Below are 24,498 nucleotides of genomic sequence, written 5' to 3' on the forward strand. Positions count from 1 at the left end.
TTCCGACTCAGAAAGCTATTATGCCTGAGATTGCCCCAGTGGTAGCCTCTGCTCCGAATCATTCTTTATCAACTACCCTAATTCCCTCTTCCTTGAAACCCACTTTGGTGATTTCCCCTTCTGAAAAAACCCTCACTTGACCCTCTTCTTCCTGTTAACTATCGTCCTATTTATCTTCATTTCCTGATGAAATAATTAGAATCTCTAGTCACTCCAGCACTTTTCAGTCTGGGTTCCGTCACGATCGTGGCACTGAGACTGTGCCAGTCTCGGTAGTAGACTATCTTGCAGGGCTTTCTGATCAAGGTGGTATTGGTGCACTGATCTTACTCGATTTATCTGCTGCATTCAATACCATCGATCATTCCATCTTGCTCGGCTGGTTAACCGAGGCTGGTATCTCAGGCTCTTTGCTGTCCTGGTTTCACTCCTTTTTAGCCGATCGGTCGGTATCTTTCTCTTCCACCTTTTCAATCTTCCCCAGTATCTGTTACCTGTGGGGTTCTCCAGAGTTTGGCTCTCTCTCCTATTCTATTTAATGTTTGTATTCAGCCACTAGCCAAACTCATCCAGTCGTTTGGCTTCCTTTGTTACAGCTATGCAGACGGTTCTCAGATTGTGGAATGTTAGATCTCACCCAATTTGAGGCTGCAGATGGTCTCAGTCTGTCTGAAGTCAGTAGGTAACTGGATAAGTAATCATTGGCTAAAACATAATGGTGATAAAACAGAGGTTCTGGTGATTGGCCCTTCTTTAGCGACCTCCTTTTGGGCACCGGCTTTCTGGCCTTTTTGTCTGGGTCCATTTCCTAAACCTGTTTCTGTAGTAAAGGATCTAGGGTTTAAGATCTGACTCGTTGCCCATGCAAGCACAAGTAAGCGCTGTTTGTCAAGGGGGTTATTTTAAACTGAAGATTCTGCTGAAAGTTCTTCCTTTCCTGCCCCCTCGTCTCCGAGCTCCGGTTGTTGCTTCTTCTATTTTCAGAACTATGGATTACTGCAATTCCCTTTTTCTGGCTCAACCGGCTCATCTTGTAAATCGGCTGCAAGATCTGCAGAATGCATCAGCTAGAGCAGTTTCTGGCCTTCCCTATCGTGAGCCTATTTCATTTGTTCCACACAGTCTTCGGCCTTTAGCCACGTTGAATTGAAATCTTTGTGAATCATTCATCATGCCTTTTATGTACTGGGAGCTGAATATCTCCAGGAAATATTTGACCCTTCTATTCCTCCCCTGGTCCCTTCGTTCTGCTAATGCACTCCTGTTTCAGGTCTCCCAAATTCATCCTTCTAGAACAGGTGGAAGTGCCTTTTCTGTGCCAAGCTCCCATGCCCCATTTGTGCCATTGATAACCACCTTTAATTCTGCCGCCACCTGAAAATATTTCTATCTTAGCTGTATATTTGTTCTTTCTTGCCATTGGTCCTGTTTGTTTTCTTCTAGCGCCACAAAGCCTCTTGGTGTAAGTTGTGCTCTATAGGTATAAACAACACAACATAACGTAACACCTGCACCTGTAGACTCTGCATCTGTAATGTCATACATTTATTATCAAACTTATCCTTTCTCTGATCTTGGCACGCGAAGCAATGATTCGCCACTGCCACTAACTCCTCCAATGGCTTAGTCTGCTATCCTATGCACAAGTTTTTAAGCTGCGCGTTTACTTTCGGGAGCAATGCAGCAACAAACAAGTTGGCTATAGCCTGCTGCCCTGTATCTTGTGGTTTAGTAATGCTGGAGTGTTGGGTGAAAACTACCTTCAGTCTGTATAAATAGGCTGTGGGTAATTCGCCCTTATTTTGTTTACAATTCAAGATTTTTGCCCAATCAGTTTTTCGAAGGGATTGTGTCCGACGTATTCCTTATCTTAGATATCTTAGATATCTCCTTCCAGCTATGCTGGCCTCAGAAAATTTTTCTCTAGAGGGCGCTGCGCGTCAACATCCTCCGAGTCGATGTCCCTCGACAGCCGGCGTATCGACGTCGACATCATCCTGCCTATAAAGGCCGCGTGCAGCGTCCGTTGCTCAGTTCTGTTTTTCCGCGCTTACTCAGTGCCTCGGAATATCGTTGCTCAGTTTCGTAGAGAATTTATCCTATTTACCTCGAGATATTCGATCCATACTCGATGGCTTCCTCGTCGGAACCGACAACCCCTCGGTCCGGCTTCAAAAAATGCCGAGACTGTGGGAAAAAGATGTCGCTGACTGATCCTCACAGTGTTTGTCTGTGGTGTTTGGGAGCTGAACACCATTGTTCGGAGTGCGAGGACTGTATGTCCATGACAGCTAAGGAGCGTAGGGGGTAGCTGGAGAAAGGTAAGACTTCAAAAGCTTCTTCTTCCTCGACGAAGTCGAGACATTCGTCTCCTCGTCACCATTCGCGCTCCAGGTCTCGGAGTGGGTCACATCACTCCTCGAGATCGAAGCACTCGAAGAGGAGACGTCGAAGATCCCCTTCTCCGCCCTCCTCTTCCTCTGTTTCTCCTAAGAGAATCCCTTGCCCCACGAAACATAGTTCCCGGGCTGAATGGGAGGAATTCCGCAAAAAGTATGATGCGCGTCTTCGAGAAAGCGGCCCCGACCCCCTCGAAGACTGCCGAGAGCGATGCTCTGGTCGAAAGACCCGAAGGTCAAAAATGCTGCGAGTCGCAGTACCCGGCGAAGGAAGCTTCTCGAGCGCGTCCCCTCGAGTAAAGCTATGACCTCGAAACCTTCTTCAAAGGTTCCGTCGACGCCGTCGATGAAGGTTCCGTCGACGCCGAGGTCGGTGTCTTCGACGCCATTGTCAAAGGGACCTTCGACACACGGGTCTGTCGACTCGACGCCATCTTCGACGCCAAGGTAAGTCACGGTTGCGACGCACCCAGTGGCTATCCCCAGGTCCTCGATGACGATGGCGTCATTCCTCGAGCAGAATCCCAATTCTATCGAGGTCCTCGAGGCCTCCGCCTTTGTTTTCGACGCCACGCCCGAAGCCTTCGACGTCGGCGTCGATGACATCGACGTTTTCGAGGCCAATTACAACAAGTTTGGCACCCTCTGCCTTGGAGATGGGTTTCACACCCTTTGTGAGTTCAGAACAATTGAGAACTATGTCCTCAATTATGGAAGAGGGAGAACTATCTGACCAGGAAGACACATTTGAGTTGCAGGGACCTGCAACCCCAGTTCAAGAGGAGTTATCCTCAGAAGAACGCAGGTTAAAGGATCTCCATGATTCCTTACATGAGGCAAGTGGGTTAGACACTTCCCCTGAGGTGGAGTTCGCTAGGCCAGACCCGGGGGAGCATGCTGAAACCCCCTATAGAGCCTTAATGGCCAGGATCACAGAATTTATGGGGTGGTCAACACCTTCACAGGCTTTCCAACAAGATGACCTCACGGATATTCTTGATAAAGGTCCACAGGAGGATCCTGTAGTGCCCTTTCATAAAGGTCTTCAGAGGAAAATCATGACGAACTGGGAAACCCCAGATGTCGTCCCGGCAGTAAATAAAAAACTGTCTACTAAATACAGGGTATCTTCTGCAGACCCAGAGTTTTTGTCAAAACACCCATCCCCAGAAAGTCTGGTGGTACAGGCAGCATCTTCTACTGATGTCAAGACTGCTTACCCTACCGTCCCACAGGACAGGGACGATAAGAAATATGATGCTATGGCAAAGAAAGTTTTTTCGGCATTTAGCATGGCATTAAAATCTGTTAATGCTACTTGCACCCTTGCTAGATTCAGCCATACACTTTGGGAGTGTGCTTCTACAGCGGCTGACTGCATCCCGGAGGGAGAAGAAAGGGAGGCGTTCCTAAATATCATACAGGACGGTAAAGACGCTATGTGCGAATCCCTCCAGACGGGCATTGATTCGGCTGACTGTATCAGCAGAGCAATGGCGGCAAGTACAACAACCAGGAGATTCGCTTGGTTGAGAAAGTCTGGTTTTGCCCCAGATGTGCAAGCCAGGCTCTTGAACATGCCATTCGATGGCTCTTCTTTGTTTGGGAAAAAGGCGGATGACAGTTTAGAAAAACTGCAAACATCAAAGGCAGCAGCAAAATCTCTAGGCGCTGCAATCCGTCCGACACCTTTTCGTCCCACAGGAACCTCTGCGAGGGGCAAGTCCTTTCGCTTCTACTCCGCATTCGGAAGAGGTAGAGGACGACCGGCTTAAAGGGGACAAAGAAGAACTACCCGAGGTGGACGGGGTAGATATTCAAAAGCCGCAGCAACAGCAGGTGCCTCTTTACCATCGGCATCTGCATCAGCTGTCCCAAAACCACTCTGAGGACTTCCCTCACAAGACACCTGTAGGAGGCAGGTTAACTCAACATCTGGCGGAATGGCAGGCTATCGCGTCAGATGCTTGGGCATTGGAAACAGTTGCCCAAGGTTACTGCCTGCCTCTCCTACGCATACCTCAGAGTCATCCACTGGGGATCAGCTCTCAGAAAGCTCCAGATCCGCTCCTCTTGCAGGAAATTTTAGACCTGCTAGAGAAAGGTGCCATAGAACCGGTATCTGTAGCGGAGAGGAACAAGGGCTGGTACTCCCCTTACTTTCTCATTCCAAAGAAAGACGGAGGACTGAGACCCATCTTGGACTTGCGAGAATTGAACAAATTCCTCAGGAAAGACAAATTCAATATGGTAACTCTTTCTCAGATCCTTCAGGCCCTTCAGTTCCAGGACTGGTTGGTATCTCTGGATCTTCAGGACGCTTATTTCCATGTGCCTATCCATCTCAAGCACAGGAAATACCCGAGGTTCGCAATTGGCAACTCTCATTATCAATTTCGAGTGCTGCCAATTGGCCAGAATCTCCATCCCATTTCAGCTTACCACCAAAATACATCCCTCCCTGTGCTGTCCATTCCCTGAACACAAGCGGGACCTTTGGTTTCCCATGGGGCTTTGTATGCACTCTCACCAGCCCTGATCTCCTCCTTTGGAAGTTCCCTTTGGAGATTTTCAAGTAGGTCCCGCCCTTTTTATTTTGAGCTCTCATGGTGGTGTCGGAGGCCCTCGGGGTCCGGTGGTCTGCATCGTTGCGTGACCGGTCCGAGTCGCGGGCACCATCTATGAATGTAAAAATCAGACAAAAGTATTAAGGAGTCGTACCAGAAATGGACAAAGCAAGATTACATTTATTAACAGGTTGCAACCAGTATAAACGGATGGTATCCTATCAGCCCACCTCCCGAACTAATAACCCCAACCGCCTCCAGTTCACCTTCCCTTATATGCCCTTACAGTCTTTTCTCCTTACGTTGGTAGTACATCTGTTTAGGTATCCCAGCCCCCCTTTAGACCACATTGTAAACAATTGTAGTTCGTCTTCGGTTTCTGTCTATCCTCCTGGCACCGCGCAACGGGTCAGCTGCTCTATTCTGACAATATCCGGTGTGGCATGTTGGTCTGACACCCCCTGATGCACATCTGTTTGAGAATTATGCCCCATTGTCCAAGCAGGTTTAAGCCAGTACAATCCAAGATGGAGTAACAGGTGGCATGCACCCTGTGCCCACGAGAGCTTCCAAAAGCGCTGCTTCAACAGTCCTTTAGCACATTTCTGTTTTAGTAATAGCTCTCAGGTGCAAGCATTACCAACAGCCAATAGACAGGGGTATCCCTATCCATTGTCCGTGAAAAAGAAGGGGAAAAAAAAAACAAATTCCTTGGTGCATTCATAATTATAATACTGTAGGTGTAGAATACTGTTCCCGGACTTCTTCAATATTATGGCTTATTTACCCATTATGGTCATAGTCATCTGATAGCCTTTATGGCAACATAGCGTCAACAGTATAATTCATAACAAACCACACTTTTCATGTATTATTTATGTAGCTATTGATAAAGTCTCTTAATTTGTGTTATAAAAAAAATATTTGTATACAAAACATTGTTGGCATAAGGTCATGTTATGTTATTTTATTGTGCATTTTTTTAGCATCTTATATACCATTGGGATGATCTCTAAGCGCTGTGGGGTTTGAACGCCCTCAGGACCGTAGTCCAAGTTAGTGGAGAGAGTAGGGTAGTGTATAGTGCTTGGGTGCACTCTGTATGTGTGCAGCCAGTGCGGTTTGAATGGTGAGTGGCTGCATTCTAAGACTAGGCGTGGTGCTGTGGTTGTGTGATCAGTAAAATGTGTGCAGCAAGGCTGTTGACCTCGGGTCTCCATTCTGGCGGTGGTGGCGATTGTGTTATTGGTTATGAAATTAAATGTTTGCAATGTATAAAACTACACTCAAACTTAATGCATGGTATCCCTGTGTATCTATATAAATTGATGTGCATGTTTTAATATTATCTACACTAGTTAACTTTATTTAATAATTCCCCTTGCGAATAACCGCTAAAAAGCTTCCATATACCAGAAGATACATCAGTTTCGTATTTAGTTCATCAAGACGTGCGGATTTTGACATCTATATTAGTGAACTGTCAAATGTGTCCTTCATCTTTGTAGACCTTTTATAGTATTTGCTTTTCCTTGTTGTATAACATGTTCCTGTTCCTATTTTTGTCATTAGCAAAAACTATGATGAAGCCGGTTGCTGACTGTGGACCCACTGTCACTGCTGTTCCTGCGTCTGAACAGTCGAGCACTGCTGCTGCACTGCCTGAAACTGTCCTGAGCCACCGTAGGGGCCTCTCTGATGAGGGAGGGAAGCGTCCGCTTTTTCCACCACCGGAAGTCTTTCAAATGATGCAGGCGGCTGAAGCTCAGTGTGCTAAAAAGTAAGGCTACACCACATGCAGATTGGCACAGTGCTGAAATTACATGTGCGATCAAATTAAACCCGTCCAAGCACTACCGCTGTAACTAAATTGTCCATACCATGGCATTTTGGGAAACCTTGTTGACCTCCGATTTAAGACAGTTAATAGACAATATGGTGTCATGGGCAAAATCAAAGGTCAAGTCCTTTAAAAAAAAAAAAAAAAAGTGTGGGGGACTCTTTAACATACCAATTGAATGTGGCGTCACCAGAAATGAAGCAATGTGCCCCCTGCAAAAAACGGGGGTCTCTGTCCACACACGTGTACCCACGACTTGAGCCCTGGGCAAAACACTCGAATGAACACCCACCCAATGCCCTCCCCACGCCTTGTCCCATACTGCAAACGCTCCACTCCATCCCGCAACACCGTCATTAAATCATCACAATTGCATTACATTTTTATTGACTTTTAAGTAAAAGCAATAGGTAGGTGACAAAATACCCAAAATAACTTTCATTTTTATAATGTTTATAATGCATAGTATCCCTGTGCATCTAATATACATTGATGTGCATGTTTTAATATTGTTTACAATAGTTAACTTTACTTGATAATTCCCTTGGGAATACCTGCTAAAAAGCTTCCATATACCATAAGATGCATGACTTCTATATTAGTTAACAGTCAAATGTGTATTTCATCTTTGTAGACCTTTTATAGTATTTGCTTTTCCTTGTTTTATATATTTTTTTATTGACTTTTAAGTAAAAGCAATAGGTGGGTGACAAAATTCCCCAAATAACTTCATTTTTATAATGTTTGTCTAATTAAATGGCATTCTCCTTAACCTTGCTGCCGCATAACTCATTTTTCTGAGAGTATGTTGCTTACTGCCCCATCTATTTTACCCCCAACTCCTTGCCTTCTTCGCTGTTTTTCACTGCTTTCCCCATCTCTTGTCGTATCACCGTTTTCACGTCCTTGTCAACCCAACCGTGGATATCTTATTCTATTTATTTGCTTTTTTTTTAAGGCGCTCACACAGCACGGTGGCATCGAGGCGCTGTTACAGGAATATGTCTCTCAGTTGCACCTTTATAATGCGCTTAATACCCGCAGGTTTTTAAGCACGGACCCGGGGATCGTACCTGTGTTGCTTCGTGTCGTCTTGTTTCCAAGGCGAGCACGTTGCCGCTGAGCTATCCTCCTGGGACAATCTTTGTACAGCTATGCTTGCTGTCTTTTTCAAAGTCTCCTTTTATTGGTTTTACCATGTTTATTTATACATTAATTTGAACATAGCAATACTTAACAGTGTACATCATGGATTTACAAAAATAACCATATAGTTTGTCGCTCTCAAGGAACAAACCGATGAGTCAACAGTAATCTAACGTCAGAAGAAAAGGAAAAAAAAGCATATACATGCAATTTGGATAAGTTTAAGATCATTCACTTGTGCTGAGTTCGAAAGCCAGTGTCTTATCACATGCACGTGCCACAATTGAGAAAGTATATCAGGACCATGCAATGTAGTGTATTACATTATTGCATATCATGAGCATATTAAACCAGTTAACACAGTCATCAAGCAGGCATCAAGTTAGGCGTTGACGGGACAACCTCCACAATTGTCCCCTATAGAATAAACAGTGTCCCCTAAATCAAATTATTATTTTTGATCCGAGCGACCCTTTCAGCTGTTGCCCATTTCAAAATGTTCTTTTTCCAGATTTCCAGTGATGAGTGGAGATAAGCTTTTTCCTTTGTAACGCTATTTCATGTTTTTTCCAACGTAATGCCCAAGAGAATGAACTTAGATTTCATTTTACTCTTCTTTCTAATGGTTATTAGACCCAGGAGGCAAACCTTAATATGGCATTAAGCACCCGTTCCAAGGGCTGGAATGGTTGGTAACAGCCTGGTGGCCCGGGTTAAAGGCCTCAGCAAAGCAAACGTTCCAGTCCTTGGAACGGGTGCTTCACGCCATTAGAACCCGTCCCTTGGGCTGGGAGGGGGCTAATTTAAATATTTGTATTCCATGAACGGGTCGCCTCACGGCTTCTCGTTCACACAATGAAAAGACTGTTCAAAGATGGCCTCCATGGAAAGGGAATGCGGGCTCTGTACGGAGCTCCTTTTTCCTTTCCATGGAGGCCTGAAGAAGAGGAAGCAGCGGTGGCTCACCGCAATGAGGTAAGTGGGGAGGGGGATTACTTAAAAAGAGGTCAGGCTGTGGGGGAATAATATGGCAGGCGAGGAGGCGGCCATCAGGTGGCTTGGTACGCAGGCTAACATCGGGAGATTCAGCCCGTCTTCCTAGCCTCCTTAGCGTGGGCACCCCAGTGCCTTGTCGTCTCCCCCCTCCTCCATGCCCCGGCCCCTCACTCCCCCCCCTCCCTCATGCAACCCGGCATAAGTCATACATCACAAGTTGGAAAAAATAACTCAGACACCTTGTAAAGTTGGAAGATTAAAATGCCTCAGCAGCTTTATTTTGCATAAAGTCTTGGAGTTATCTTACAGGCGATCCGTAATTCACCACCACAGGTATACTACTCTGTGTGCGGCTACCTAGGTATCCCTTGCTCCCCCCCCCCTCTCCATTACCGTCCTCGTCCGGTCGACGCCTCAGGTTGAGCCCGGCCCTTGCTAATATCCTCTCTCTACCCCTGGCCGTTTGTAGATTCCCCATGACCGACTTTTGCCATATGCACCCCTTTTGCTCTAGGTCTTTGTTGGGAATGCCGTGCCCTCCCACCCTCCTACCCCGACACTTGTCCTGGGTCTGGGTCTAGATAAAACAGGCAGCCACGCGGTGCCTTGCTAGTGTTCAGGTTCCTATACCCGCACCACCACAAGTGCCCCAACGCTACACATATCCCACATCCGTCGTTAAGGCCGACACCGCCCTCTGGTGCCGGCCCACACCTTTCTGCCTGCCTATATGGTCATCGCTTTGCGATGCCCGTCTATTTTGAGTCCTTTCTACTCTACTCTGTCCCCCCCTTCGTCCCCCAATTGCTGCTTGTACTGGAAGCCCAATCCTATCTATGCTGCCCCCCATGTCTCCCGTCTTGCCGAGCCCCTAAGAACTTCCCAGTTCCCTCTCCCCCAAGGCCTCCCTGTGAAGTCTGGCCCAGTGCCCCCCTGCCAGCGTAATATCTCTTCCGGATACCCTATCCCTTCTCATTCCTTCCTTTCCCAAGCTTGCTCCTCCACTCACCAGGTCCCCAGTTTTTTGGGTCCCGCCAAACCCCCCCTCCCTGTCGTTTCTGCCCCTCCATATCCTAGCTCCATTCTCCCCCCAGAGGCTGACTTCCCAGCCCTGTTCTTCCGTACCCCGTCTCCTGTCCCCCAGCTTTTGGTCTTTGCCACCCCCCTTTATTCCTTGGGACTGGCTTCCTCCCCCCTGTTCCCTCTATTCGCCTTGCCGCCCTGTCTTGGATCCCCCACCTCCCTCCCCCTCATGCCCCCCTCCTTCTGTGAAGACTTCCCTTGCTGTTATTTTGTCACCGTTACCTGAGCCCCTCTAGTCTCCTCTTGCTCCCCCCCCCCCGACCGACTTCCCTTGATGGCCTTGTTTGTGAGTTTGTTATTCGTTCCCCCCCCCGCAATTTTGGGCTTGGAATTGGCTCCCAAGTCCCCTACATCCCTCCCCTTTTTCCCAGGGCCTCCCCGAGCCTATTACTCTTGGGGCGCCGTAAATCTAATCTGTTGGCTGATCATTCCCCTATGGGTCTGCCAGTGCTTTGTTAAAGGGATTGACCTGTGACACCTCCAAGACTCTCTGATGGCTGCCGGCGGCGGAGAGTTCCCCCCAGCCTGCACAGGGCACTCCCCTCTTAGTATTCGTTTTGCTTTAGCATGCCCCTGCGCCTCCCCTTCTGCTTGTTCGTGTGGCTGTTTGGGGGGTAGGGGGGAAGGGAGAAGCGGGGTTGGGGGGAAAGGGGAGGGGGAGGGGTGGTAAGAGGAGGAATTGCCCCACACTTGCCCCCTAGCCCCCACCCACACCCTTCCGATCTGTACCCCATCACGTGCATCCCGCGTTGTTCAGTGCCATCCTCCATTCTAAGGACATTATTGCTGTGCCCACCTTGGACAGGTGCGTTTTGTCCTTATCAAAATAACCAGGTACCTATAAGGTAATAAGGGGGTGCCGAACCCATACCAGCCCCCTACTTTTTAGAAAACCCCCCATACGACTGTTAGTCTTCCTCCTCCCCTCCTCTATGGCCCCGTGGCGTAGCACACCCCGCCATTCCTGCCTTGGAATTATCTCAGACCACATCACCTCGCACTCCCTGATTGCCCTCCCTATTCTGGTTAGTAAAGTTCTTAATAGCTCTGTCAAATCCTTCCTCCCTTTTGTCACCAGATCATTGCCCCCAATATGTATTAACAGAATGTCGGGAGGAGGGTGTTGCTGAGCTGCTTGTTCCAATGTATCCCATAAGAACGTGCTTTTTAAGCCTCCCTTGGCGATCCAACTAATCTGTGTATTCCGGAAGCCCAGGTTACCGTCCCAAAATGTCATCCGTGCTCTGGCAACTGCCCTGGCCACGAAGGAGTGGCCCACGACCAATACCCTGGTGGTTTCTGTGGAGACATGAGAGGTCATATTAGATATGTGGCAGAGGTGGTGCCCACGGCACCACACGGGACCCCCCCCCCGGGCCGCATTTGCCTGGTTACTGTACATATAATTTGTATTTGTCGGATATCCATCTCCCTATCTTTTTGACCCTGTCCTCCCCCAGGCCTTCCCTGCTTGCTGTCGTTGCTGTGCCTATGCGGAACGAGTGGGTTGAATATTGAACCGGATTCACGCCGGAACTCGCCAGTGCTGCCTCCAAGACTCGCCTGAATTGGAACTGGGTAAGTGGGGTTCCGTCCTCGTGTTGGAACAAATAACCCAGCTCCCCCTCCCCCGCTAATCGCAAAATATGCTGTCGTTTTTTCTACTGGGCAGAACGCTTCCTGTCCCAGTCTGGCCAACACTAGCTCGCATCCCTTGGCCTGCTGGTCTGTTTTAGACATCCTGATGGTGACCGATATCCCCCCTCCCTTATGCAATACATCTCCCCATAATAGGGCTCTGAAGCTCTGGTCATTTTTTGCTTTAGCCACTAGCTCACTAATCCGTAGGGCCCCAAAAAAGGCCAATGCGAAGCATGCTTTAAACATGGTGCTTTCGTATTGAGAGTAGCACACCCCCATAGTTGCTGTCATGACCTTCTGTAATAGTTCAAAATCAATGGGCCTGCTCACTGAAGTTGGTACCGCGGCCCCCCCGCCCCTGTCCCAACCTTTCAGTGCGGCTCTAACCAGAAAGCCCTTAGTTGGGTCATGCCGGCCCGCCAGCTGGCTATGAAATGCCACTGCGCTGAGGTGCCCTGCCAGCCATGATCTTGATTTGCCGGCCCCCTTGGCCCAGAGCACAAAACAGACTACCCTCTCTTCCGCGCTAGCTCCCCCCACTTGTTTGGTGTTCTCGAGGAAAGTATCGAAGATAGCCTTGTATCGAGTCCATGTGCTCCCAGCCAACGCTCTGGAAGCGAGCTGCCTCATTCCTTGACCCAACTCACTAGCTGCCATAGTTCCTTGTCGAACGGAGTCATGATGGGCTGTGCTTGCATGTGCGCTTTCCTGAATCGTGTCATCTGTGAACGAAAAAGTGCATCGGCCGCTGTGTTATCAACCCCAGGTACGTGACGCGCTTTGACCGCTGCATTCATCTTGAGGCATTTGCTAACCATGTGGCGCAATAGGCACAACGTGGCAGGGCATCGTGCTGAATGAGTGTTCACCGCCTGCACCACTGCCATATTGTCAGACCAAACCACTAGTCGTTTGTTACTCAGTTCACGCGTCCAAATGTGTATTGCTGCCACCACCGGGAATAGTTCCAGCATGGTGATGTTTTTGCACAGCCCCTTCCTGTTCCAATCCTTTGGCCAGTCGGCCCTGCACCATTCCCTTCCTAATATGGCCCCAAATCCCACCCGACCTGCCGCGTCAGTGAATAAATGTAACTGTGCGCACGCCGTCCAAGGGGACTGCCACAGGCATACCCCATTAAATTCTCTTAAAAAGGTGCCTGAATGCTGCCTCTATGTCCACTTTCGCCAAGAGCTCCTCTTTTCCCGGTGCTCGTGCTAGGCTTATGGCTTGGTTGAATGAAGCGTATGTTACTGAACAATCCTCCATGTCCAAGCCATCATTCACCGACCCTCCTTTGGGGTGTGACAAGTTATGTATGAGGCGAAACTTCCCGGGTTCCTTCTTTGGTGCCATCCCTCATGGTGAGATAAGGTTTCGCAATGGGGGACTCTGGTAAGGGCCTGCTATCCTGCCTAATTCAATTTCTTTGTAGATCTTCGCCCTTGGCCCATTCGTTAATTGACTTGGAATTGTTCGCTGTTCTGGCTTCCAGGGGACCCTTGTAGGGGATGCGGCACCCCTGCACAAACCCCTGTGCTAGCACGTCCCTTCCCAGAGCCACCGGATACTGCGCTAACCATGTGAGCAGGCTATCGACCTTGATGGGGGGAAAACCTTTGTCATTGAGGTCATTCCCCGGCCTCTCCCGCCACACCCCACCCCCGATCCCCCCCGCCCCCATCATTACCATTATTGCCTCTCCTGCCTGCTCCCGCCGGCGCGAATACCCTTGTCCCATCACTCCTTGATGTACCAAATATCGAGACACCTTAAGGAAAAAACGTTTATTTTAGTATACAGTGTTGATTTTTGAACATAATGACAATATATATTGACCAAATTAGTCTCTTTGCACCAGATGCCCCCTGTTGGAGCCAACCTGGTGGTGCCTATTTCGGTTGCCCGATTGCCGCTGGCCGTCCTCTGCACATTCGTGCTGGATGTCCGTGGGTCCCACACGTGGAGCAAGCATGTCTAAATTTGCAAGTCGTGCCCCAGTTGCATACCCTATCATTATAAAATCTGCAGTATAGCGGTGCCCTCCCGTTGGCAGTGTTTGGTTGCCCTCCCCCCGCCGGCCTTGTCATAGCTTCCGTGTGGGCCGACTGTACTGGTCCTGTGGTTCCCCGGACTGGTTGTGGCCCCATGCTGTTGCCCCATGCTGTCAGTTCCATCTTCCCCTCCCTCGGTTCGACTGGTTTGGGGGGGCCATAGCTGCCCTGGTTAGCCCTGTCCAGCTGCCGATAGCCCTTCCCCTGTCTCTGCCCAGGGATTGGTGCGACCTCCCGTCAGGATTATGGTCCCATCTGCTTGCTCAATTGTCCCGCTGGAAGACGCCAGCCAGTCCTCGACTGACTTATGGTTCTATTTAAGTTTGGGATCATGTTCCATCCGCAAACGAAAACGCTGATCCCTCAAGAACCATTAATTTCCGCCCTGTTGGATATATTCATGAATGATGCATGCCCTGTATCCCATCAAGTGCGGGCCCAAGTTTGGGTCCTTTTGATTGAGGGTTTGGGCTAATATCTTCAATACAGCGAGCCAGTTTGCCAGGGTTTCTGCGGGCCTCACTCTTTTCCTGGCTTTGGCTATTTCCCTCCCCCCTGTTTCACGCAAAGGTGTCGTAGCCCTTCGTTTCATGTTCCAAGAGAGATAATATTTCTATGAATTTGCCCTCCCAAATTTCCTTTTTTACCCATTCCGGCAAAAGCCATGCTGAGTAATTGCCACCTGTTGCAGCCGGTAATTTGGTGCTGGTGCCCTTACCGGGCTGTCGCCCAAGTTCCTTATTGGTCTGCCCCGGTGCTGATTGTCGCGCCAGTGGCCGGAGTACCGCTTATTGCCCCTTCCTCCCTCCCCCATTGCTTGCTCCGGGGGTGACCGGCCCAGGTGCCACGCTTGCTGTGGAGGCCAGTGCGGCCTTTGCCCCTTGTGCCGCCAACACCGCCCTGATGATTTTGTGTACAAGTTCCGACTCACCATCCCTGCCGATGGGAGCACAGCTCGGTACCGGCCCGGCCTCTCGGTCCGGAGGAGTGATCACTTTTGGTTGCGCCTTAGGCAAGGGGGCGGGAGGCTGTGGGGTTGAGGTGGGTGGTTGTGGGTTTGGGATGCCTGTGGGGCCCGCCGGTGTCGCCCCCAGCCGTGCCTTTAACGCTGCCAGTTCTTCCTCCAGATCCCTTTTTGTTTTCTTTAGGTGTGGGCCCCCGCTTGTCTTGGCCGTACGCTTTCGTGGGTGGCCCCCCTCGTGTCCGACACCTGCTGGCGGGTTCTCGTGGCCGCCCGTGCCTTCCCCGCTTGGCGATTCCTTGCCCTCCGGGACGGTTTTAACTCCCTCCGGGTTGTTCCCCGGGGTAGCGCTTGTGTTGGCAATTACCGGCCCACCCATCCTTGCCATGGCTGCCTGCCACCCGAGGACCTCTGCGAGGGCTAAATATTCAGCCCAAGATTGTGCATCCATTCCGCGCACCGTAGCTGATAATCCCACTGCTTCCTCCACTGTCTGCCCGTCTTCCCATAGCACGAGCTCTACGACGTCGAGTGCCGAATTAACTGCGCTTGCGTGTACCGACATGCCGACCTATGTGAAACAAATGTTTGGGTCACTGTGGAGTACATACTGCACGCTTGCTTTAGTGGCATTTTGATGAATGGAGGTATTACATCACTTTACAATCCCTAAGTGCCAAACCACTCCATTCCCCCACTCTTCCTTAAACCCACCATTGCTGTTCTCCCCCGCCGTACTCAGCATTTCAAAGCAAACGAAGAATCTAGGAACAGCAGCAGCATAAACGGTAATTTAAATAATGCCAAGAAAGCATGTATGAACTCCCTTCCCCCTACCTGTTTAACCCCTTGACCCTAGCCCTGACGTAAATAACAGTTTACTTGAAGTGTGTTAGAGTACAGCCTTATTCCCCAATATTATGCACTTTCCACCCTGTTGTAAGAATACCACGTGAAATAAAAGCAAGCACTGTGCCTGCACCTGCCCCGCTGCACCTGTAGCTATCCGCCTGAACAAAGGCATCAAAGCCAGCAACGTGGCCAAGCACGCCAAAAAGTCGCAATATCACGGCTCCACCCAGCCCAGAGACCTGCCTCGTGGGGGCGCCCCTGGAAACAAATATCCTGTATTTAATTCCCCGAAATGACTTGGAAGGCTACCGTGGCGTGAAGGCCGTGAGAAAACAAGCCTCCTGGCCGTACTGAGCTCGTTTTACTCCCCCGAAAATGAACACGTTTTTAACAAAACCTTGTGCCCAGGGGCTATGTAGCACCTAAGGACACGTTCTTCAAATTGACCCGGCTGTAAACATAAATATCCCCTTAATGACACATGCAAAGCATTTGTAAAATACAAAGCCAATCTTCACGCACAATGTAGTCAATTGCAATGCGAGACTGGCCTTGCATAGCGCCTGCAAACTCGTAGGACACACTCCCCAGAAGACATCTCTTTCATACAATGTCTCTGCCCTTAATCTGCCGAGCCAAAAGGGGACTCTCTCAGACCTGATATCTGAAGTGGACCCCACAATCTACCATCGACCTAAAATAATTCATGCCAGACGTAAACGTCCCTTCATGGTCATGAGCCTCGCGCCAACTCACTGCCTCTACGTTTTCCCGCCATATTACTTTATTTGGGCTGCATTGCCCACAATGCACTGCACCATTTCTTCTTGCCCCCACTGCCCCCGTGACTTGAAAAGACTTTAATACTCCCAATGTTTCGCCGGCCCCCTTGACCCAACATGAGGATCTAACACACACGCCCGCCCTGACCCTGTGATCCATACTGTGAATACCTTATTGCCCTTGGCACTACATTCATGCGTGCAAACCCTTTCGTGGTCCCAGTACGTGTGGCAGAAACAGCCCCCCAAGCCAGAGAAGTGGTGAACCCAGTGTGCATTGCTCCTGTAATGCCCAGCAACGTGTTGCTACAAATTATTACATAAAGCCGATCGAACAGGGCATATACATTGCGTTTCTTAAACCAAAATTCCCTCATAGCTCACTGCACAAGTCGCCCGGCAAACACATAGTGGCCATAACCCACATGGATGGCTTTATATAAACGTAACCCCCCCCGCCCCCCCAACAACCGTGAACCAGAGCATGGATCACCCGTACACAAGCGGTCTCGCCCCTCACTATCACTGTCTATTATTATTATATATTATTATATTATTATTACCACTAAAATCTATGCCCATAACTACTTATTTTCGCATGACATGCCGCCCTCGACCGCCATTGACCATGTGTCTACCCATAACCGCGGCCTTTAGTCTTGTATAAGAAAACGGTGACCACCCTACGCTGCACGGCGGTCGCTCGCAGCGTGCACAAAACGAAAATGCACCGGCAACGCCAAACACCAAAACGCAGCCACAATTCCAACGACAATCTCAAGACAGGGCATGAAATTGCGACAGAGAAAACAGGCAGACGATTAACACAGGTACGCACCAGACATCCGAACAACGTAACCCCAGCCATCACAACCCCCCCTGCCCTGCAGGCTTCCCTGCCCAGAAAGGCAATGGCGTGCGGCCCGCAAATTGGGTCGTCCACAAAAGAAATGGCTCCCCTCCACCTAGGCAGCAATGTGCTCCGGGCAGGCTGCAGCCCGTGACCCCCCTCTCCGCGCCCCATCGCGCACAGAAACCGCTCAAAGCAAATCATCATGCACTTGCTTTCCCCCTTCTAATACATTCACCCTCCCTCCGCCGCGGTCTCATCCATTCCCATGAAAAAAGTTTTCGACGCCATCTTGCCCTCCGTGCACGCATCCCACCTCCCCATGGTTATACCCCTTTCACCAACGCGCCTCGGTTTACCGCGCGCCTAAGAATCCCTATCATGTCCCTATTCCGTCTCACCCTTGACTTCGTGCTTACTTTCCAAGGTCTCGTCCCCTCCCCAAAAAATCCCCCCCCGAGCATTCCCACGGAGGCTGCCCGTCTTGTTGCTACTCCCTTAACCGGCCTCTTTTTCATCCGACCCCCCCCGCCACTACCCCCACCCCCCCACAACCACCCTACACCCCAAACGACACTTCCGTTCGGCGACCGCCAAGACGCTCACCACGGACCACAAACTATCGAGCTACGCAACGCAACTATTCGACGTACCTTTAGTTTTCCCGGCTGGAACCGAAACCCGCTGCGGCAGGAACTCCCGAAATGGACACGTCTCCAACTCCTGGACCACGCTTGGAACGAGCCGCGACTCCGACGAAGCCTGGGGAGCAGGATACACGAGAGTTCTCCACGTGAAGCAGGAAACAAAATCCACGATCCGGTGAGGCAGGAAACCGAGGGAGAATGTGTTGGTGTCTAGAAAAGCCAGTCCCTTTATGGGGCCTGCTTCTCCCTCGGTTCCCTGCCCCGCCCCTTATGTTACGGGCGCCCCCGTCCGCTTCCGGGGGCGGGCTAACGTGTTCCTCCCCCATCCCCGCCCCCTGACCTGGTTGAGTAGTGGGGGAGGAGGTCGGCTGGGCAACCCCCACTAAGAGGCGGCGCCCGCCAAGCCACCTTCGCTGGCACGTTCGCCCGCCAGATTGGCTGGCTCCCCTGCCAAGGGTGCTAATTGCTATCATTGTCGTTGAACAGAAAACCAAATGGTTCACTGACTTGGCCAAACATTCTATCTGAACTCCCCTCTGCGTAAGTCTTAAGCTGGCCCTTTTTGCCTTTTTCAGAAATCTTTCAAAGCACTTTAAAATTATTAACAATGCCCAACAAAAAATATCTTCTCCCTTGAATGGTCAGAATGGTTTCCTCCTTCCCGGCTCCAATGGAGGCTAGCAACACTGGTCTCTGCAATAACAGTGTGAGGCCCTTTCTTCTTAACCAGCCATCAGAAGCTCCACTAAACCCCTCAGACACTAATGCAGCATGATTGAAAAAATATGTATTCTATAAATCGCAGTAACTTTAAAAGCAATGCCCTAGTGACATATAATGCACTCCCTTAATTGAGCACTGCACCCATGCCTATATCCATTTGGAATCCACCCTTAAATTCCCTGCAGAGCTTTCATCGCGTTTTTCTGAAGGATATTTCACCATTAAAATGTTGTCAAACGGGAGGTAGAGGGTAAGTTGGTGGTCTAGAGGGTTATGGGGAGGAGCTGGTCTGGGGGACATGGATGCGGGTGTGGTGGGCAGACACCACATTATGAAACACTGCAGAAACAAGCAGTGATATGGCACTGTGGGGATCTGCCATAGACCCGTCCGTTCCAACTCCATTTAGATCAACACACTTCAATACTCTGAAATATAAGAGGCCATTGTATTCATTTCAGTTTGTCATTTAATTCTAATTGGATTAATTGGGCCTGTCTTGTTTTCCAAACAGGTTAAAATAGCCTAGTATGTTTATTTTCAGCCAGTACTTTTGGAAATTCTTCATCTGATACAAATCTAGGCAGCTGGGCATAGCTTACTAAAAATACAAATGAAAACCACATTACATATGAAACCAGGGATGGCTATACATTTGCTAACATTTATGGTGGCCGTTAATGGACTTTATTTTGTTCCTACATTTGTCCTTGAGTAACTAGAAAACTCCAGCCCAACATAATGTTGATTAATAGCCATCATGAGTATAGCCATGCATCCTACAAGACATGTGAGTCTTTATATGTGTCTTTGAATCTGCAAAGAGGAAATGTGACCAATACTGGCTGACCCTTAAACACATGATGCAGCGCTTGCATCTACCGTTGACAGGGGTGACATTACTGTACTAACTTTCCGTACTGATAATGTTTGACACAGTTATTGGTGTACTGGATCGGTTTTTCTAGCGTTTGGTCTTTATTGTGCCAGTTCATCTTGTTGTTTCCTCTTTCCCATAATGTCTTGCGGTAAGAGCAGGAACAGTTGGTGCTATCTCCAATCGCGTTCTGAGAAAGGAGTTCAGACAGACCTCCCCGCCCCCATTGTCATTTCTATTCTTACCTAAAAGCTGAGTCTTCTATTTAAAATGGTCGCTGATTCAGATAATCCAACAAGTTTAAAAAACATGTGTCAAATGTTCTCAGTTGACGTGAACAGGCATTGAATCACTTATTATAGTATTATGCAGGCTCGTGTCCATGGTGGACTCGTGGACATGTGGCCTAATTATGTGTTGTGCTCCATTCTGCAAGTCTACAAAATAAATTGAAGTTGCAGCTATACCGTGTCTTATATACTTGTGCACAACCACATGACATCCGCTTATAGCCTGATAGCAATTTTAAAAAACTTTTGCCATGTTTATCTGCCTATTGCTATTTGGAAATGGGCAATTCAGCATAATTAGTGGGCCCTGCCAACAAGGCACTTGTAACTCAAGCCTGTATTACTGCGGACATATAAAGTTGATTAAAATTGTTCCCATTAAATGGCCGTGTTCAAACCTGTAATAAGGCTTTTTTACGTAAAAATGTTTGTTCTCGAACAAAAATTTGTTCTACTATGTTATTTGCTTGATGGGGTTTCATTACTTTACACTTCAGATTGTCTAAATGGTATATATCTACAAAATGCTGCAGTAATAAGGTTTCTAATGCAACTCTGAAGCTTGCTTATTCTCGTTTTTCCTTCTCTTTAAATTTTTCCAATGTATAGATTGTTACACGGGTTTATCGCATATATGAGCATGCTAGTGTTGCAATTACTAAATGTTCTTTCTTTCCAAGGTCCCTTGAGGCCTATGTACCAGAAGATGTGCTATTGAATTTACACACCAAGCATTCTCTGCTTGGTGTGTGCTTGTAGTATGTACATTTATAGCTAGTACCCACCACTCCGTCGAATAGTTCTAGGACCCTTCAAACACATAGCTTGTTTCTGTATGTTGTTTTTTACTATTTAATGGATTTACTACATTTAAAGGAAAATAGCGAACAATGAACAAGGCTCGAATTCCGCAGTTTGAATAGATTGCTACCTGCTCTATTGAGAATTCCCCATTCTTGTGAGATAAGAGTTTAATCTTCATTGGTATGGTGGAGCACATACTCACAAACACAAGGTGGGAGTTTAAAAATCTTACAGCTGACATACAAGAGAGAGACGGTCCTCCTCCGTAGAAACTGGCAAGCCGAGCCACGGCCAGCAGGACGAGAGCTAGCTGGAGGGAAGCCGAGAACGGAGGGAGAAGAGAAAGCGAGCAAGATCCCAGAAGCCAGAACTGCTCCGTAAGCGGACCCACCCATCACAGGAAGGAACACAGTGCTCTCTTGAGCTGTCTCTTATATGTATGTGAGGGAAATCATTGACAACTCTCAGAATTTAAAAGAAACAAAAGCCAGAAGAATCCGCTGGTATGTGGCGTACAAAAGCAACTAAATACCAAACTCACCAATAACTAGCACACACAAATTGGTGCAGTGATTTGAACCGCCAGACTAAAGACTGGTAGTGTTTGAATGGGAAAGGAATGCCGTGTCGGGAGTATTTAGACATACTGCTGAAAGAGATCGACCTTGTTGTGAATTGTAATTTCAAAACAAATGGAGATACTGTTACATGACTTTAAGGTTTTTACCTGGTACGTATTGATGTTGTATCTATTGTTTTACTAGACTCTCCTTATGGGTAGTTGCATAAGGATGAATTGATATTTTATTTGTATCATGCTCATACACGTGTTTCAGAGCGCAACGAGGTAAGGGAGGGGAACAAGGGAGAACAAAAACAACGATTTTACTAGGTCCAGTGACATTGAGAATGTGCAAGTGCAGGGGAGAGGGAAGGGGGGAGTGCAAGGGGGTAGAGGGGAAGTGGAAAGTGCTGTGCATAGGAATGAAAAACAAGAAGAACTGGTAGTGCAGCCAAGTAAGTGGCAAATGTTAGGTTTAAGGCACAGACCGGGAGAGTCTGATAAGTGTAGGGAAGGGGGGAGACTGTAGGGTTACAGATACAGACCCAAAGTGCAAGGGTTGCCAGGAGGCAGTGCAGGTGTGTGGCTGGGTGGGAAGTGCCTGGGCCAGAAATCGGAGGGTAACGGGTGTACGATGCCTAAGCAGAATAGATCAACAGGGGAGAGAAGGCAGAAGGAAAGAGGAAAGTCTTCAGGTGCTTCCGGAACCAGAGATGGTTCTCCTCAAGTTTCAGAGTGCAGAGAGGCTGTTCCAGAGGAAGGCCCCAGCTGAAAACAGAGATATACCTGCAGCACGTTTCTTAGAGAAACGACTAACCCTGATGGTGTTGGAGGCGGAGGAATGAAGATCTCGAGAGGGAAGGTATTTGCTGAGGGAGACTTGAATGTATTTTGCACCCAGGCCCCAGAAAGACTTGTGGACAATGCAAAGGGTCTTGAATTTATTACATGCAACCATTGGGTGCCAATGAAGAGATTTCAGGGCTGCAGAGATGCGATCCCAGGGCTTGAGGCCCAGGACAAGTCTTGCAGTCCTGTTCTGAATGAGTTGCAAAGGGCGGAGAGTAGAAGCAGGTACATTTAGAAGGAGGTTGTTGCAGTAATCCAGCCTAGAGAGAACCAGGGCTCGAGATACATACAGTGAGTTTCTGGGTGAAGGAGAGGAAAGGCAGAATACCTCTGAGGAGGTGCAGTTGGAAGTTTGACTTTTTAGAGACATCAGAGATGTGGGCAGAAAAGGAAAGCGTGGAGTCGAAGATGACCCATAGGTTCTTAGCCTCTCAGGTGGGGGTAGGAGGAGGGCCAAGGGAGGCAGGCCAGAGAGTGACCGGAAAGGAGGGTGATGGTGTGCCGATGAGGAGGATCTCTTGTCTTACTGGCAGAGATCGTTGGCGGCACACCACTCCTGAATAGCAGACAGGCAGTCAGAGAAAGAGAAGGAGACGAGTTGGCTGAGGGAAGCCTGAATATGAGTTGAGTGTCATCTGCATAGCACTGAAAACTGGAGCACAAAGAGGCAATGCAAAGGCGAGAGTTGCCAAGTATTGGTTGAAAAGCCAGGGAGAGAGGTTAGACCCCTGGGGAACAGTGCAGGTAGAGAGGGAGTTAGAGGAAAGGAAGGATCCAAGTTGGACCTGGGAGGGTCGATCAGAGAAGAAAGAACTCAGCCAGGCCATAGCCTGATCAGTGATAACCAGGTTGTCACAGAGACGGTTGAGCAGGATGGTATGGTTGAAGGCAGAAGAGAGATCGAGTAGCATGAGGACAGAAGGGATGTTCGGGTCAAGGTTGGAGAGTAGGTCTTCATGGATGTTCAGGAGAGCAGTTTCCGTGCTTTATGGTGGCTCTAAAGCCAGATTGGTGGTCATGAAGACAGCCAAGAGAATCGGAGTGGATGTTTAGCGGCGAGGTGGCAAGCTTTTCCAAGAGGTTGCCCAGAAAAGGTGTGATGGAGATTGGGTGATAGTTTGCTAGGCTAGAAGGGTCAGCTCTGGGTTTCTTGAGAAGAGGGTGCACAAGAGAGTGCTTCAGAGCGGAGGGGAAGGCTCCAGAGGCAAATGAGAGGATGCAGAAAATGGTCAGGGCAGGAGCAAGGGTGTCTATGCGGTCCTTGATGGTTTTGGAGAAACAGGGAGTAACCTGTTTTGACAAGACTTTCATAGATCAGACTTTTCTAGGAATCTTGTTGGGGGAGAAAAGAGGAACGGAAGAGCAAGAGGGTGGGGGATGACTGCAGGAGGGCCAGAGTTGCAGATGGAGAAGGGAGAAGAGGGGAAGGGGACGAGAGGGTGGACAGGATATCCTGGGTTTTAGAGATGAATTGAGAGGCAAGGGCCGTGCTAAGAGCCTGAGAGGCGACGGGAGAGGTAGCGTCTGCAGCAGGGTCGGCCAGCTCCTTGCAGATCTAGAAGAGTTCGGCCGAGTTGTTAGATGCCACAGAGACACAGGCTTTGATGTGGGCTCTCTTCTTAGTATGGACAGAGTCGGTATTGCCTTTGGAGCAGGCGGCAGGCCAGTTTGTCAGAGGATGAACTAGAAGTCCTCCATTTCCTTTCGGCCACCCTGCACTTATGTTTAATGGTAGCTAGGTCAGAGTCGTATCAAGAGTTGCACTTGGCTTTGGGCGTCAAGCAGATCCTCATGACGGGGGCAAGAGCATCAAGAGTATCAGAGATAGAGGAGTAGAGCATGGAAAGGGCTATGTCAGGATGTGAGTCAGACGGAGGAGGAGGGTGGAGAGAAGGTTGCAGTGAAAGCCTCAACTGACACACACTTCATGGGCTGGATGTCCGAGAAGGTAGGTGGCAGTGTTGGGATTGGCTTCACCGAGTGGGTAGAGAGGGTGAGATGGGAGGAGAGGATGGAGGGATCATTATAGGAGATAGGAGTGGTCAAAGGGATGGAAAGGGGGAGATCAGAGGAGATCAAAGCATCAAGCGTGTGCCCTGCAGAGTGAGTCGGGCCAGAGGGGAGGATAGAGAGGGAATCGCAGAGGTCACGAAAGAGTACAGACGAGGAACAGGGAGAAGCTAGGTGAATATTGAGGTCACCAAGATGGAGGAGTTGAGTGGTTGAGGCCAGGATGGAGAAGGAGAGGTCTGCCCACTCATAGAGGAAAGAGGTAATCTGGCGAGGAGGCCGATAGATAGTAGCCACAGTAAGAGAGTGGCCAGGAGAGAGAGAAAGCCTGCAGACAAGGCATTCAAAGGAGTAGTAGATCTGCGTGGGAATGATTAGAAACAGGAATCCCCTCGGGGAAGATCAGAGCTACACCCCCTCCAGACCGGGTGGATCTGGGTGTGGAGGTATCTTGTAGCTGTCGGGCAGGAGAGTGTCAAAGCTTGTGAGAGAGCTGGCTGTGAACAAGTCTCAGTGAGACCGAGGACATCGAGGTTGAATTCTTCAAGGAGGCGACAGATGTCAG

General features: G+C 49.1%; 1 protein-coding gene across 1 annotated transcript in view; it reads left to right on the top strand.

The window, feature by feature from the left end:
* Positions 1-24,498, top strand: part of VPS9D1 (VPS9 domain containing 1) — a 1,552,154-nt gene that overhangs the window by 391,960 nt on the left and 1,135,696 nt on the right. Inside the window, exon 4 of the mRNA XM_069635571.1 lies at positions 6,539-6,746. Within this exon, the coding sequence (XP_069491672.1) occupies positions 6,539-6,746 (208 nt within the window). The remainder of the gene's footprint in view (positions 1-6,538; positions 6,747-24,498) is intronic.

Source organism: Ambystoma mexicanum, chromosome 1q (genome assembly GCF_040938575.1).
Source record: "Ambystoma mexicanum isolate Mex_15411 chromosome 1q, UKY_AmexF1_1, whole genome shotgun sequence".
NCBI lineage: Eukaryota > Metazoa > Chordata > Amphibia > Caudata > Ambystomatidae > Ambystoma > Ambystoma mexicanum.